This window comes from Gouania willdenowi, chromosome 12 (assembly GCF_900634775.1).
Source record: "Gouania willdenowi chromosome 12, fGouWil2.1, whole genome shotgun sequence".
NCBI lineage: Eukaryota > Metazoa > Chordata > Actinopteri > Blenniiformes > Gobiesocidae > Gouania > Gouania willdenowi.
This window is the reverse complement of record NC_041055.1, coordinates 26776218-26793175: the sequence shown is the minus strand read 5'-3', so window position 1 is coordinate 26793175 and position 16958 is coordinate 26776218. Positions and strand designations below refer to the sequence as shown.

The window sequence follows — 16958 nt, the reverse complement described above, 5'->3', positions numbered from 1 at the left end:
TGCATACTTCCAAGAAATACGCAACTGCTATGGCACGCTATCAAAACATGACCCTCTACTAAATGTATGCAAATATTTAATATATAGATTTTTATGATTGAATAACTGTGTGGCATGGTTGGAAATACCACAATGGTTGCCAGCTACTTTATATAATTTTATTTAAAGTGTTGAATGGAATACAAAATCCCTAAAACCCAAATTTATCATTTTTATAAAACATTATTCGGGCTTCAAAAAGTTGTCGGTGGGGACAAAATGGTAAAGTAACTATACATTTTAGGATTCAAATTGTGTTTACATTGGAAATTGGCGGTTCCAAGTTTTACTACACAGCAACTTCAAAAGATGATCAAAGGCAACAGACGAGAATGCTTCAAAGGCAGGAAGTGGAGGGAAAACTATTCACAAGTTGGGAAGAGTTTTAATGGCTTCTCCGACACACACACACACACATATATATATATATATATATATATATATAATCTCCATGCCTTTAATGTATAGTTTGACCAATCAGATAGATGAAAGCCATCACACCTTTATTCACCCGTTTACCTATAATACAGCATTTGAAAGATGAGAAAGTCAAACAAACAACCAAACACAATCATATAGTGAACTGAAAACAAACAGAAATACAGAAGAAGAGATGATGACTGGTCTAATAAAACACTTTGAAAGCTTTTTTTTTTTAAACTTTGAAAGTATTGAGTCAGCAGAACAGAAAAAGTACATCAGAAACACAGCGATTGTGTGCTGAAGACGCGTTTTTTATGCATGCCTGAACAGGCACTGCTGTAGACACAAGCGCACAGGGTTTTGGGTTGCTGGCAGTAGTATCACCAATGTGGGATTCTCTCTCTCTCTCTCTCTCTCACACACACACACACACACACACACACACACACAGAGAAACTCACACGTCTGACTTGTTTGGATAGAAAACATTAGCATGGATTACTTCCACTACTTGCACAGCACAGATCATATGCAATGTCCATTGTTGTGAAAATTATTCACGAAGAGGAAGCAAATGGCATCAATAAAAAATGTATACGAGAGCTTTGAATCGTGCAGCAGGGTCAAGTTTCTGCACCAAAACAATTTAAACCTACCAGTGTAAAGGGTTAGTTGGAGTTTGTTTGTTTTTATTTAAATCCCCATTAGCTATACTGCAAAAGTAGTAACTATGCTTCCTGGGGTCTACATCACAGACTATATATGCATGACAGTTCCTGAACACAACAAACAGATTAGATGAGATGTACAAACAACATTCAAACAGGAAAGAAAATATAACCAAAATAAAACACAATAACCGAAGCACACAGTACAAAACATCATTACCCAAAATACACACAAAAAATACCTGTGTGCAAAATGTTTAGGTATAAACTTATGCCATACATTAAAAAATATTACGATCCAGCACACAAATACTGTACATAGTTTAATTATATAAAAATTCCAAATTTTTAGTAAATATGAATAGTGTCACTCTTTTAGAAAAATGAATGGTATACATTAACAAGTAAGAGAGCTGAGCAGCACAGTAAAAGTGTACCAAGTATAGCTAAATTTATGAACTTTAAAACTGGGAAAATAACCAGCATTTAATGCTGTTTTGACGCCATTCATTACATTTAATCTGATTGGTTGGCTATGATGTGACGCATTTGATTACTGTCTGGTAATTAAATTTTTTGTCGTTTCACATTGTCCGTTGACCATATTAAAACAAATAATATTAATTTACTCAGTAATTAATAAAAATTATAAAAATGTAATGAATTACATTATTTCATACTAAAGTGCACGTAAAATTCCTGATTTAGAAATATACTCAAAAAAGTACAAGTAACCATAAAAGCAGCTCGATTACAGTAATGCAAGTAGTTGCAATCCGTTACTTTCACCACTGCTCTTGGAAAACTTATTTTAATATATTTTAGTGGGAATGGTCATCATCCTTATCATACTACATAGTCTAGGAGACAGCATATACTCATTGACTTGTAGTGTATAGTACAGAGTGCCATTTCAAACACAGCCCATGAGTTCCTTACTCTTCAGGAGTGCAGTTATTTCAAAGGTGCCATTATGAGCGTCACCTGTGCAAACTTCATTAAATATGTTTTCCCAAATGCTGAGTACATCACATGTTTTGGCATTATAACAGAGTTCAAGTATTTTTCTTTCTAGAATAAGATCTGCATTACCAGAAGTGGTGAACCACGTAATAAAACCAAGGGTTAGGTCAGCGAGTGCAAAAACACACAGTGGTAAGAAATGGTTGCTTTGGATAGCTAAGGCCTTCCACGTTCGTGGGGCTGTCAGATTAGCTCAAGGACATTGTATTCAGAGCTTCATGAAATGGTTTTCCATGGCTCAAACTACTGCATTCCTCACCAGGTACAATAGACAAGTCAGGGTTGTGCAAACCTTTTTTTTTTCCAGTTCACAAAATGGAGAGAACATTTTTAGTCTCACACGCATATTTTAAAAAACACACTTCACGTTGAATTCAAGAAAAACCTCCCGATTCCTTCCTTTTGTTGCCTTCACAGAAAAAAAAGCTTTTTCGCTGTAACTTCTGCTGCTTTAATTCATGCACGCAGACATCAAGCAGCTAAAGATAGCCGTAGCCGCAGTTAAGGAGGGTGATTACATTAAGTCTGTGGGGTGAGAAAGAAGCCAAACATCTGGGAAACAGCTGCTATAGAAATTATTGACGACAGTCCCCTACCAGTTATTGTTTTGCAATGGATGTTCATGTTCTACTCATGCTGTAATTAAACTACAATTAAACAAACTGTGCTGTGAAAATACTATGTTTTTTAACAAATGATACAGTTTATAGCTTAATTAAACCTTCATTTATCAATCATTAATAACAAGCAGCATTGTAATATTTCAGTCTAAATAAAAACAGAAGCTTCTCTTTCTCTTACATTTTTTTCATTAAGTGAACAACAATTAACCTAAATTTGAGAAATGGGTGTACAAATGTAAACTTTAAACACGTATTACTTGTTTCAGTCAGAATCCAGGACAAGCTATCTCAGAAACACACACTTTCAAAATAAAACGTTAAGCCGCAGCTGTAGAGATGTCCTTTTTTTCATTTCACTGTGGCGTGGCATCATTGTGGCAACTAGACATTCATGGGTAATAAAGAGCAAGATGAAAAATAATAATAATTTTGAACAGTTCAGTATCAATTGAAAATATAAAATACGATGAAATTAAGTGTAAGAGTGCAAGAAAAAGTTGATTCAGCGATATATTGCGATATTTCACCGCACGATTATCGTATTGATCCAAAAAATTTCATGTTTTCTTAACGGAAAATCATTTCATTGCGCAAACATATCCATAGCATAGCATGTTAACGCCCGGTCACTAGGTGTCAGTGAACCACATCAGACCTTGTAAAACTACCTCACTCCTCAATGCATTTTAGCTTTACTGCACACTTTTACAAATGTCATTACTTTTAAAAAGTTTTGTTGTTGATATTGGTATTTGGGAATTACAGTTAGTTACTATTCACTTGTTCTTGCAAGTTTGAAATTATTATTTCATACCATTTTTTACTTGTAAAGGCGAAATTTATAATTACTGATATCACGATGCACATCATATTGTTTAGTATTGGGATATATTGTATATTGGACCGTATTGTATCGTCGTCAGATTGATGGCAATGCACACCCCAAAGTCCCATTAAAGCATTATGGAGATCAAACTAATTTAGAGGGCAAACAATCAAGCATTTCAAAATTCAAACAGTTACCGGTATATAGTTCAAAAGTAACCTTGTTGAAAAAGGTCACAACAATAACAACACTAGAGAACAGAAACTCAGTAGAAAGAATGCTGAGACAACACAACTAAAGCTGCAGCTCATTTGTAGCCTTCGGCCTTTGTTTCGTTCAGAAAGAATGACATGACAAATGAGAAAGATTCAGGAGATGTGTTAAAGAGCTGTTGGAACTCAACTCTCAGAACGTCCTGTACTAAATGTTGCAATTGTGGATTAGAGTAAGAAAGAGGTGTTTTTAATAGCGCCATTTGCTCCCTGTGGTGCTTGAGTGAGTGGGCCTGAGACAAAGGCTGACACACTTCTTTAGTCATTCACTAAGTTTGGCATTAGAAACTTTGCAGATGAAAAGTGTGTTAATATATGTTGGAAAAAACACTTGTGATCCTGTGTGATTTGAAACCATTTTCCCTCTAATTTTATTTTTATTGTATTTTTCATTCTCATTTTAAGTGATTTAATTTGCTTTTGTCCTAATTTACAATTGTTCAAAAACAAATAAAAAGAAAGTTAAAAGAAAAGTGTGTTAATATTGTTTCTATGGCAATCAAAGTATCTTACTTTTTTGACATAAACTTTATCTCAGCTCACTCACAAATACTATTTTCTGTTAAGGTTTCATTTTTTCCGGAAATTGGACTTTGATCTCCTGACATGTTTCGACTGTCAACTGCCAGTCTTCTTCAGAGGCTTCTGCTGATCGCTTTGATGTCTTTGACTTCCGCGTAATAATTCCACCAATTTTTTTTGTTTTCTTTTTGAATAATATGTTATTCAGACTGTTTTTCAGGAAATTTACTTTGATGTCCTGACAAGGATATCAAAGTCAGGAGATCAAAGTGAATTCCCTAAAAAACAGTTGTCTGAATAAATGAAACATAAACATATAATTCAAAAAGAAAACAAAATGAACCTGCTGAATGTATTGTCTAATTTTCAGATAATTAAAAAAAATGGAAGTAAAAATTCATTTTTCAAAACAAAACTAAGCTGAAATTTTCTGTTCCAAAGGTTACTGGGGGCACCTCTCACTCAGAAAAATGGCTCAGAGGATAAAACAGGAATACATGTGTAGCTTCAAGCCAAACTGACTTTGGAACAAAAACAATGTTGTTTTTCCAAAATGATTCTTTTTATATTAAATATTTCACAAAACTTAATACAAAGACATCAAAATTCCTTGGGTATTACTTATAAAAACACTTAATTATTGGTAGTTTCTCTATTTTTTTTCCCAGCTACTAACAAAGCCAGCTGTCTTAAATGTCAAAACATGTCTAAATTATTCTGCAAGTTCTTCCTGTGGCTTTGAATAAAAATCTGTAGCACACATTCTGCCTGTAGCACAGATGAAACGAAAGCAGGGCAGGTGAGATGTCTGTGTAAAGTCTACGATGCATAAACAGCGCAGTATGCAGAACGACTGTAAATGTTTTGTTTGTTCCTCCAACACAAAGTGTTGCTGCAGAGCTGCTCGTATCACTGTGAGTAACATGAGCTGAAGCCTTACACTGAGTCTCTGTGTCAGGCACAGGCTTTCACAACGCTCAGTTTATCCCATATCCACACTGCGAGTAAAACTGAAAATACCAATATCTGTATGTGAAAATCCTGCCAAAATAAACAAAAAAAAAGGCTTAAATAAAACCAATCTCCTCAATTTGTTATCAACCATAAAGTCAGCAAAATGATGGTCCATGGTTCAATGAATCTGTGATAACCACATTTATTTATTCATCTGAATAACATTCACTGTTATCCAGGAAGTTTATTATTACTTGAGCCACAGTATATCATCATCTTAAAGATGTAAATCCTTGTTTTATATAAAAGTGCCAGAGACCGGGAACCGACACTGTACCTGAAGGTGGTTTATTGAACAAAGACATGAACATTGAAGAACAGATGTAAATCATTGTTTTAATCAGAAATAAAATGGGTTCAAGTGACCAAATAAGGTGGAAAAAGTGGTGAAAAGGGATTTTAAAAACCACAGAAATTGGTTAAAAGTGGCAAATTCCAAAAATGTACAGAAAAAGGATTCAAAGTGTTAACATTGGCATAAAAGTAACAGAATTGAGGGGAGGGAGGGTTGGGGTAATCAAATTTAAAATGTAGAAATAATTCATTTAAAATGGCAAATAATGGGCATGACAAATCTTGAATGTGGTTAAATTGCCAAAAATAAGTATGAAATATAATAAAAAGAGGTTAAAAGCGACAATAATGTGTCAACAACTGCAACATTAGGTGGAAAAGTGGTGGAAAGGGTTTAAAAGTGCCGAAAATGACTTTGATGGAGAAGTGGCAGAAATGGGAGTAATATAACAAAAATGCATTAAAAAAAAAAGCTAAAATACGGCAAGAGAAAGTGCTAAAAATAGTGTAAAATATGGCAAGTTTAGAGTAGTTGCAGAAAAGGGGTAAAAATAAGCACAAATGAGCTCAAATTGTTCAGAAAATATTCATAGTTTTTTAAAGGCATCTGGTGACCCAAAGGTTAAGAACCCCTGCTTTAGCATTTAAAAGTTTTCAAAACTATAGTGGATGTCACTGACTGGGACAAAATATGACTTTAAAGCTGATATCCGGAGTTTCTGAGAAACATCACAATGTCCCGCCCTAAAAAGCCTCACTTACTCCCACTGTCTCTGCCAGTCTACCAGAAGCCACGCCTCTACTTTTCGTATCCGCTACAGGAAGTTGAAGCTTATTGGCTGGGCGATCACGGCGCTCGTTTCCATTTGTATAGGGGTCTATAGGACGAAGGCGAGACTTATATACACTGATGTATATGAATGACCACCGGCAGTAGACCATAGTAAAAAACTATAGGTATTTTTTCGCATTTCAAAAGAATGACATAAACATTGATTTCTCAGAAACTCCGGATATCGGCTTTAAATGTATTAATTTATATAAGTACATATATATATAGTAGATGCTTCTCAGATTCTTCTACTTCTATACCTGACCTGTGTATATTTCACTAATTTGTAAACAATAAAGCTGCCTGCTTTAGGTTTTTGATCTGCTTGGGGACTTAATAAAAACACACAGTTTTAAAAATAAACACACACACACACACACATATATATGTTGCTGTGTGTGCATGTGCTGTGTGTCGGAGGCCTATCACATGGCCTTTGGAACCTGGTTGATTCTGCTGACACAGCAAGAGATTACTCAGCATGTCACTTATTTGACAGTCCAGGAGCACTACTTACATTTCTTGAAATTAAACAAAACAGTTCTCTGCCGCTATGAAGTACTCTTTAAGGCATCTCATAGGGCTGCTTGATTATGGAAAAAATAATAATAATCACAATTATTTTAGTCATAATTGAAATCACGATTATTCAAACAGTTATTTGTCAACAAAACAAGTTATTTCTTTTTGCACAAAACAATGTCAAATATAGTCTTTAAACAAAAATAAAATTCTTCAAATGCTAAAATGGAGTATGTTCACTTTTTGGACCCTTCTTGCACGTGATGTGTCTTTACTCTCAGTCATCATCGTCAAACTCAAAGTGTTCCCATTAAAGAGAATTTGACTTGCCTTGCTTGTTTACCAAGAGTTTCTCCTGGCTTGTTTAAAGACCGCTAGCAACAACTTTCCTCGTGTTGGCCTGCAGGCTAGCTTTAGCTTTAGCTTTGAGAGGGGCGGGGCGGAGGAGCTTGCATGCACATGCATTAAACAACTCAAAGTTAGTATTAATAATCGGTGTGCCAAGCTTTATTCTTTGTAAAGTCCGAAATCGTGGAAGTTTGTTTTATTTAGCAAATAAAACATGTAAAATAAAAAAATAAATCCTTTTTCTCGCTTATTTTATTTAAATAATCGTTGAGTGTAATAACTAAATAATTGAATTTCGATTAATTGAACAGCCTTGGTATCTCGTGCGTCAAAGTGTTATTGTTGCTAACAACTATTTGTGATAAAAAGAGTTTTATTTAAAACCACAGGCTGAACAAGTGTTTACTTGTTAAATATTGTTTATCCATGTAACACTTTTTGATGAACGAAAACAACTCGACAACATGCAGCAGAGCCTTTTTTTTCTTCTTTGCTTTGCACAACAGATGCATCAGCTGTCTGTTCGCGCTGAGACATTCATTGGAGGCAAACAGCCTGAACATTGATACTTGATGTGGGGGATTCCATGTGTTGAGAAAATGAATTACATTAATGTCAGTCCAAGCTCAAAATCTTATGCTGCATTCAACCATTAAAATCTAATGTCTATAAATAAGGTGCTCATATTACTTCTACAATAAATGAGAACCTGTGACCAGGGTTGGGGTCAATTACATTTTTCAGTTACAATAAAGTTTTCAATTACGATTACAGTGACCAGCATTTTTTTCCAATTCCAATTACTTTTTATCCTCAGAAAGTCAATTACAATAATGTTCTCAATTACTAAAGTTAAATCACAATTAATCAGAATTACTGAGTCTGAAATAAATAACCTAATAAAAGTTAACCTTCCGCTTGTGTTAGCTTTCTTTTAGCATCTCTTCTAATAATGGGTCCTATAAATCAGCTGTAAAATACACTAATAAATGTAAACCCCAACAATTTCAGATGAAAAAAAAAGAACAATATGGATCAGATGGTGGAGTAATTTGTTTTTCGGTCATAATGTTGAAAACTTAATCAGTCACTTTCAAGTTGTTCAAATCTAGACCTGTTGGACAGCGTGATTATTCATTATAATTGTACCTGATTTAATCATAATCTCAGCCTCCAGGATAGCTAAAGGTTTAACAAAACATCACTTGCTCTGTTCTGTAATCTGTCTTCATTTATAACATATTTAACACCTAGACACAATGAAGCCTGAACTAGTTTTTGTACCAAATGAGTCCATCACGAAGGTTTTTAAGGTGTTACCCAAACATTACTTAGGGTAATGATTTAAATTAAAGCAAAAACAAGTTAAACGAGAGGAGAAAATAGCTCTTCATTTAAGGTGAAACTTAGCAGACAAATGAGTGTGACCCTGTGATCAGGAGCAAACATAACCTTCATACAAAATAAAAGTGTAAGTTTAATATGTGAAGGAAAATTACTTTGATCTCCTGACATATTTCGGCTGTCAACTGCCAGTCTTCCTCAGAGGCATCTGCTGATCGCTTTCATGTGTCCTTGACTTTTGTCTGTTTTTTAATAATGTGTTACAGTTTCATCTATTCATTCACTCATTCATTTATTACCCGTAAAATAATATCACACATGCTGCGCTTCATTATTTTTGTAGAATGTTTGACTTTTAGGAGCTTTTGTCCTGTAAGCTGTTGGAAGTTAATTCTAGATTGGTATTTTCACATTTCATAGTCCACTAAGCTGCAGCATTTGGACATTTTTTTTTCTTTTTGTACTACAAGAAAATCTAAAACTCAGGACACTTTATTGGTGGTTTAAGATGTTTTGTTAGTTTCTATTTCAAACTTTGTGATTTTCTTTATTTGCAAAACCAAAATACTGCTGTGCATTTTATTCTTGGCAAACAGGTCTGCAATGTAAAAATGTAAAAAAATGAAAAACTATAGTAATTTGGACAGCAATGCTTTAAATTTTACCTTCATATTTGAGATAACTGCATAGTGTGCAGTTAAAACAACAAGTTTGTAGTGTTTCACTGGTATTGTTCAATGTTTTACAATAAAATGGGATTACAACATTCAAGGTGTATACTGTCAGTTATAATACATAAAAAAATGGAATCAGCAGATAACTTCTGATAAGGTGTGTAATTTCAATTCAAAGACAGTTTTGCAAACAATATATACGGAAAAAAGCAATAGTCGGCAACAGTTTACATGGCTCTGTCATGACACAAATGTGTAATACCAACACAATTTCAGAAGCAGATAAACACACATTATGACAGTGTTGTGTACACAACCATCCGTGAATTATTTGAAGTTTCAACAGGTTTATTATCAGAGCTAAAGGAACGTGTTTCACCTCTGTTCTAACTGCTATGGGAATACTGGTCTTCTATTTTAGAGTACCACAGAACAATGAAAGTAGGACAAACTGCAGTTCAGCAAAGTGCAGCAATGGTTCTTTTTTTTTTTTTGCCCTTTACAGCAACCGTCCCACTCACTAAAACTGCAATGTAACACAAACAATGTAGCTACGCCTTCATTTTTGTTTAGAAGAGGAACAAAAATCAGCAAGTAATGACATTCATTGAATGATTCATCATTGAATTATGCATCTCAATCAGAATCAGAACAAGAAAACACTTTATTAATCCCTGAGGGGTAATTAGTAAAGCAAAGAGCAAAGAGGTTGTAAGGCAAACTATATTATGTTCTGAGGGAGATTTATTCCCGTTAAAAGGGAGTTTATTTTTAGCTGATGCATGTTCATGTGGATTTGAATTGTATATTTTGATAGTGCTTCGAGATGACTATTGTTATAATTTGCGCTATATAAATAAAGTTGAATTGAATTGAAGGAATGTGCAAATTAATGATACGATGCAATAATGGCCATGAGAGTGCCAAATTCTTTTGTAGGAGTTAAAAAACATGTATTAAAAATAACAAAAATGAAAATAATAATAATGAAAAAAATAAATAAATGTATATATAGATTATTTTTAGGTCTATGGCAGGCCAGCCAGCTACCAGATGCTCAGTGAGTGGTAAAAATCTGGCCAATATATTGATTTGCCCACAGTTTTAACAATTGTCTTCATAAATAACTTGATAAGAACATTAAAAGTTAACAATTAAAAGAAAAATAATACTAAGAAAAGTGAAAATTGGTGCATTGTGTTAAAACTTAGATTACCATGAGAAAGATATGCTTGTTTTTCTGTGATGTGATGAGGTGATACTCACTGCCACAGCTATCATGGAGTTGTCTGGTTTCCATTCCGCCTTCTGATAGAAACCAAACTGGGCGGCGGCCTTCGATGATTCGATGTAGCTGACAATCAAAACGCTGGGCTGGGATTTAATGGAGCGAGAAGGAGGAAAATTAGCCATGAATCTACAAATTTGACCAACAAAGTGCCACAAAAAATGCACATATTTCCTTTTAATTTAATGTAACCAAGGGTTTGTATGTTTCAAACACTTTCAGTCTGAAATACTACAAGCCAGAGATGGGCGACTTCTACCAGAGTGGAAGCCACAAAAAATGTGATTGTCTGATCCGAGGGCCACATTATCAACATTCATGCTAGCATTTAGAATAATGACCGATCTGAGCATAAACACAGGAAAGTGCAAAGGGTTTTTTTTCTTCTTTACAGTCATTTTGTGTGTGTTTGAGTTTTTAGACATTTTGTGCGATTTCTAATTAATTTTGTCTCTTTTCTTGGTAATATGCTGAAGTTTTGTTCCTTCGTTTTGTGTTTTTCGAGTCATTATGATTGTTTTTGTGTTAATGTTGTCATTGTGTGTATTTTTCTGTAATTTTAAGCAATTTTGTTGACATTTTGTGTTTTTTTAATTCAGTCAATTTTCTTGTCAATATGGTATATTTTGTTGCCTCTGTGTGTTTTTTGAGTCATTGTGTGTGTTTTTGTTCTATTTTTTTATATTATTATTGTTGTCATTCTGTATATTTCTCAGTAATTTTGTGCAATTCCGTTAACATTTTGTGTTTTTTTTTTTTTATCAATTTTGTCTATTTTATTGTCGATATGCTGACGATTTGTTGCCTTGTTTTGAGTTTTTGTGTTATTATTTTGTGTATTTTTCTGTCATTTTGTGCAATTTCGTTGGCATTCTGTGTGTCTTTGAAGTCCTGTTTTACATGTTGTTGTTTTTGCATTTGTCATTTTGTATTGAAGTGTTTTTATATTAGTGCGTCTTTGTTTTTTTTGTACATTTGTTGACATTTTGTGCATTTTGCTGTCGTTTTCGGTGTTTCTGGAGATTTGTGTGTTATGTTGGGCTTAATATAACTTCCAACTTCATGAATCATAATTCTGGCTTGAAAAAACTTTGGAAAAACAAAATTAGAAGGAGGGCCGCCAGTTGCCTATATAAAATCAAAGGAGATCATGAGTAGCCACAATATCTTTGCTATGCCATTAGAAGTAAAGACATTAAACACATTTTTCTTGATTCTTAGGCATGAATGCTGATTTAATTTGAAATCATCCTCTCCTAGTTTGAAACGGTTTTTGTAATCGACTGCTGCTAAACTCCTTTCACCTTCAGGTTTTTCATTTGCCATAAAAACCCTTTTAGCGTGTCAAAACAAAAGTGTGTGCAGAAAATGTTAATGCGATGCAGCTCAGGTAAAAAGAGGTGTCTGTGCATGCTGCGGTTCTCCACAAGAATTATTACCGTACTCCTGTGTCTGCCTTTGTTCTAGAGTAGATCAAAGGCACCACTACTACCTCATTTAATTATACGGCAAGAGGAAAAAAACACACAATGCATCACATCCAATACAAGTGTCTAAGCCCTTAGAAGTACCATTGTAGAATACTGTATTTGATTTCATATGATGGAAAAGTAAAATATGGTTATTTTTTTCATTCTTACAATTAAATACCATTTCATTTAGCAGATGCTTTTATCCAAACAAGCAACGTACAACACGAGCAGTTAAGGTTAAGGGACTCACTCAACTTAACTTTATTAATATAGCCCTTTAAGACAGCCAGCTGGCACACAGCGCTGTACACAATTAGGTAAAAACAACAGCAAAAACAATAAAATAAAATGGGTAAAATAGAATAATAACTGATGTAATTATTAAGTACTCAACATCCCACAGTGATGGACCAGATTGGCATCCCTCAGATTAGGCCACTGTGCCTTCTTTGTTTATTAAATGTCAGAAATGTGATTTTGTCTAATAGTTCTAATGTCAGAGGTTAACACATATGTCAAGGAAAGACACATTTTTTTAAATTATTTCTCTTTATTAACTCAAACTCCTGTAAAAAGAAACAAGTTCCTTAATTAATATACCGTAAATTAAAAATGTGAACATTTTTAATTAAAAGTTAAAATCTCTCCTTTTCTCTACTGCTTATGACAGAGTGAGATTTTTTTTGAATGTTTTTATGATCAATTACAAACTGTTTAACTTTAATGGTTTTATTATTAAGTATTGCTAAGCCTAATGTTTTCTAAATGACAAAGTAAACCTGCTACATCATGGCTTGCACGCAAAAGCTGGAAAACAGATGATACAAAAACTAAAAACTAGTCTACGTTAGACAGATGAATGTGTTTTATTTGAGGTAAAACAGATTACTATAGTAAACCAATACAGGAAAGGTAAAGGTAATTCCACCTGTGTAGCATTGATCTCATTACAGTGTCACTGTAACAAGAGATCAAATTCCCCTCAGTGTTAAACATTCATAAAGCCAACAATACCTTTTCTGAACAGGAATCTCAAACCCATCTCCTTCTCCTCCCTGGGAGTCAAATCACATTTTGAAAAAGTTAGATATATTATTCTAGTGTTGAATATTTTACCCACATTATCTTGTTTGAATGGGTATGAAGTGTGTATGAATCTTGGTGGTGGTTAGGGACCACCACCTGTCAGTATGTCCCAGGGCAGCTGTGGTTACAATGTAGCTTACCACCACCTGTATGAATAATGTGTTATGGAGTAATTCATTCAGACAACTTTTGTTAGGAGATTTACTTTGAAATTTTAAAGTAAACCTTCAAATCTACTTTGAAATAATTGTTTCTGTAACGTGCTTCAAGTCTGATTGAAAAAAAAGTGCCATATACATTAAATTCAAGCCATTATTATCATTATTATTATTATTATGACGCTGACACCTATGTGATACTTAGAGCAACAAATGCTCTACTGGGGAAGCCTGGCCTCCATTATCCTGTCTCTATGGAATATAAGACATTTACAAATAGTTAAAAGACAACAATAATGAGAAATTAACATCAGTGGGGTGTATGCAAGACAATTTTCTGACTGGATCTTACATGTATGTGAGCTTTAGTTAACAAAAAATAAATACCTTCACATTTATGACTTTGTTTTATGCTTATATTATCTTACAAATAATTCCTTAAATGTAACTTAAAGTGTATAAACAACAAAACTATTCCCACAAATTATTTACCTAAATGCACAAGTACTAAGCTGATTTTATTGTCTTCCATGTGTCTTGTTAAATTCCTTGCCCAAACAAACAAATCCATATATTACACCCCGTGTGTTGAGTTGGGTTCGACAGTCCAGACAAACAACACAATAATGAGCTTAACAGATTTTAAAGGTATTTGTTGTCAGAGAAGGTCTTAAAACCTGCAACAACAAAAAAAAAAAAAAAAAGGTGGCGGGTGGAGCTCATTGGAGGTGGAGGGGAAAGGAGCATGTTCACATCCTGTGTGGGCTTCAGGAAATAAGCAGTGACCCTGATCCATTGTTGGACCAACTCAACAACAAACACAAAAAAAGACGTATAAACACTTCACCGGACAAATGACTGAGTATTGAATAAAATATTTAAGCAGTTTTTTTTATGTTTTACAAAAACATGAAATAATTCTGGAAGAAAATGTTCATTTATTTTACCAAAGCATGTTTTCCATCAGCTTACATCAGGCAAAGGGAGCATTTTTATGAACTGGTCTGTGTTAATGTTATGCATTAGGAAAACCTTTTTTTTCCACTGTCGAGTGTAGAAACAGACATCAGTTAAATTAGAAAACACAGTTCAATTTGACTTTTCTCAAGGCATCTGCTTTTATTCCTCAAGCGTGCATGGACTTTTATGGTACCGGGATTACCACCAAAGTCTAAAAGCGTCTACATTCACACCGTGTAATCTTTTATGCAAATATGCAAATTTTTTCTTGCAAACACTAAAAATGTATGTCATGTTGAGGTTTCATTTATTCAAACAACTATTTTCCAAGAAATGTACTTTGATCTCCTGACATGCTTCAAGTGTCAACTGCCAGTCTTCTTCAGAGGCATCTACTGATTGCTTTGACGTTTCCTTGACTTCTCCCTAATAAGAATTTCTGCAAGTTTTTTCTGTAATTATTACATCAAAGCGATCAGCAGTTGACAGTCGAAACATGACAGGAGATCAAAGTAAATTTCCTGAAGTTGTCCTTTCAACTGCCATGTTATGTAAGCGTGGGAAAAACTGTGAGCACTGGCAAATATTGTAAAGTTTCAATAAATTTGCAGGTACTGCGCTATCTCTACAATCTAATAAATTGTAACTTACACAGTGATTCATTTTTTTTTTTTTTTTAAACATAAAATACATTAATACTTAATAAACATAGTAAAAGCTATATATCGAAAAGGTATTTATTGTGAAAGAGAATATTATTAATTTAAATATTGCCACACTATATATTTAAAATGTAATTGATATTTGTGTAGCAAATATTAAATACCGGGTCTTCCGGAAGGAGGCCCCGGGGAAGACCCAGGACACGCTGGAGAGACTATGTCTCTCGGCTGGCCTGGGAACGTCTCGGGGTCCCCCCGGAAGAACTGGAGGAAGTGGCCGGGGAGAGGGAAGTCTGGGCCTCCCTACTGAGGATGCTGCACCCGCGACCCGGAAACGGCTAAGCGGGAGAAGATGGATGGATGGATGGAATATTAAATAGTATATTATGTACATGCATGTATGTGTTTATATGTATGTATGTGTGTGTATATTTGATGTTTATTATTATTATTTCTATATTATCTATAAAGCCTTGTTTTGTTTTTTTGTGATGAGATAGGTGTGTATAAGCGTTTGCTTTAACCTAAACCCTTTCGACTGATTAGTTAGACAATTTAGTGTTGTTTGTTCTGTTTTTTGCTTTTCTGAAGACTGCTGAAATATCATTCAAATTCAAATACTTTCTCCGGTGGGCCAAATTAGATGCTCTTGAGGGCCGGAATTGGCCCCCGGGACTTGAGTGTGACAAAAGTGCTTTGATAGAACAATGAAAGTATATGAGATGAATAGATTATTACGTCGTCGTTTAAGGATGCCTCAAAGATGCGTAGTAACGTCACCTGTCGTCGTGTAGGTGTGTACGTGCCAACACATCATACTGAAACTTGTTGAATGACTGCGCACAATAATAAACTCCAGTCATTTTTAAAAACATGAATGGTTAGTCAGTGGATGACCACCGACCACTTATTGGTACCATTTTAAGAGTAGGTGATGGGCTTTGTTGTTGTTCGTAATTATTTACAGAGCTGCTTCTTTTTGTTTGGATTCCGTTTAAAGATCAACTTGGCTCCGACTCTTACCCGGCTGAACCAGACGCTGAGCTGGGTCTCCGACAGCAGGGCAAAGTAGACCCTCTGGGAGCTGGGATGGATGGTGAACGGTTCCTCGTCACTCCGGAGTGGACAAAGTAGCCTCCGTGGCCAGCCGGTTAGAAAATACATGACGGCGGTGCCAGTTCGTCCGTGGATCCTAATAATCCACCGTCGGTGTTTTTATTCCGAATCAGTCATCAGCAGTGAGGAAAAACCAAAACTTTGACTTAAAGTCGGTGGAGCCAGTGTTAACACCGGACAGGCTGTTGATCCTCGGCTGCCATGCAGAGTTAGCTCAGGGCTAGGCTGATGCTGCTGCTGCTGCTGCTTCTCCAGCTGGAGCTAACGAGTGTTACCCACAACTAAAGCGAGCTCCGCTCAGCTCCCAGCGACACACAGAAGACTTCCTCCAACAATGGAGACTTAAACTTCCACCCCCAGCGACCGTTTAGTTCATACGGGCTCGGCACCAGCAGTGTTTACTAACATATAAGCTTCCAGTCTTTACTCCTCTGAGTCCCTCCGTCGCCATCTTTCCAAGATTCCGACTGACTCTACGCTGAGTGGTCAGAGCTCGAGCGTTTGCGTAGTGTTGATGTGTGACGTCACCACTCCTTTGACTGAGACCATGTGGCTCCAAAGCGCCACCTAGTGGTGGAAACATATAGCGGTAGATTTGTGTCGTTATTATTCAATAAAAATAAATAAATAATAACAATATCAATCAAAAGAAAAATCACTTCAATCAAAAAAAGTTTACTCAAATCAAAAATAAATATTTTCAATCAAAGTAAAAACATTTCTAACGCAAATAATAAAAAAATAGTTGACACCCAAATAATTGCATTTGAGCAAATTTTTCTTTAATTGATT

The 16958-nt window shown here is 35.0% G+C and overlaps 1 protein-coding gene across 2 annotated transcripts in view; it reads right to left on the bottom strand.

The window, feature by feature from the left end:
- The window catches only part of ric1 (RIC1 homolog, RAB6A GEF complex partner 1), a 42387-nt gene extending 25759 nt beyond the window's left edge, over positions 1–16628 (bottom strand). For both annotated transcript variants that reach the window (XM_028463190.1, XM_028463191.1), the window contains exons 1-2: positions 16074–16628; positions 10691–10798 (exon numbers count right to left, since the gene is read on the bottom strand). In XM_028463190.1, the coding sequence (XP_028318991.1) occupies positions 10691–10798; positions 16074–16214 (249 nt within the window). In that variant the 5' untranslated portion in view covers positions 16215–16628. The remainder of the gene's footprint in view (positions 1–10690; positions 10799–16073) is intronic.
- Between the last annotated feature and the right edge of the window lie 330 nt (positions 16629–16958).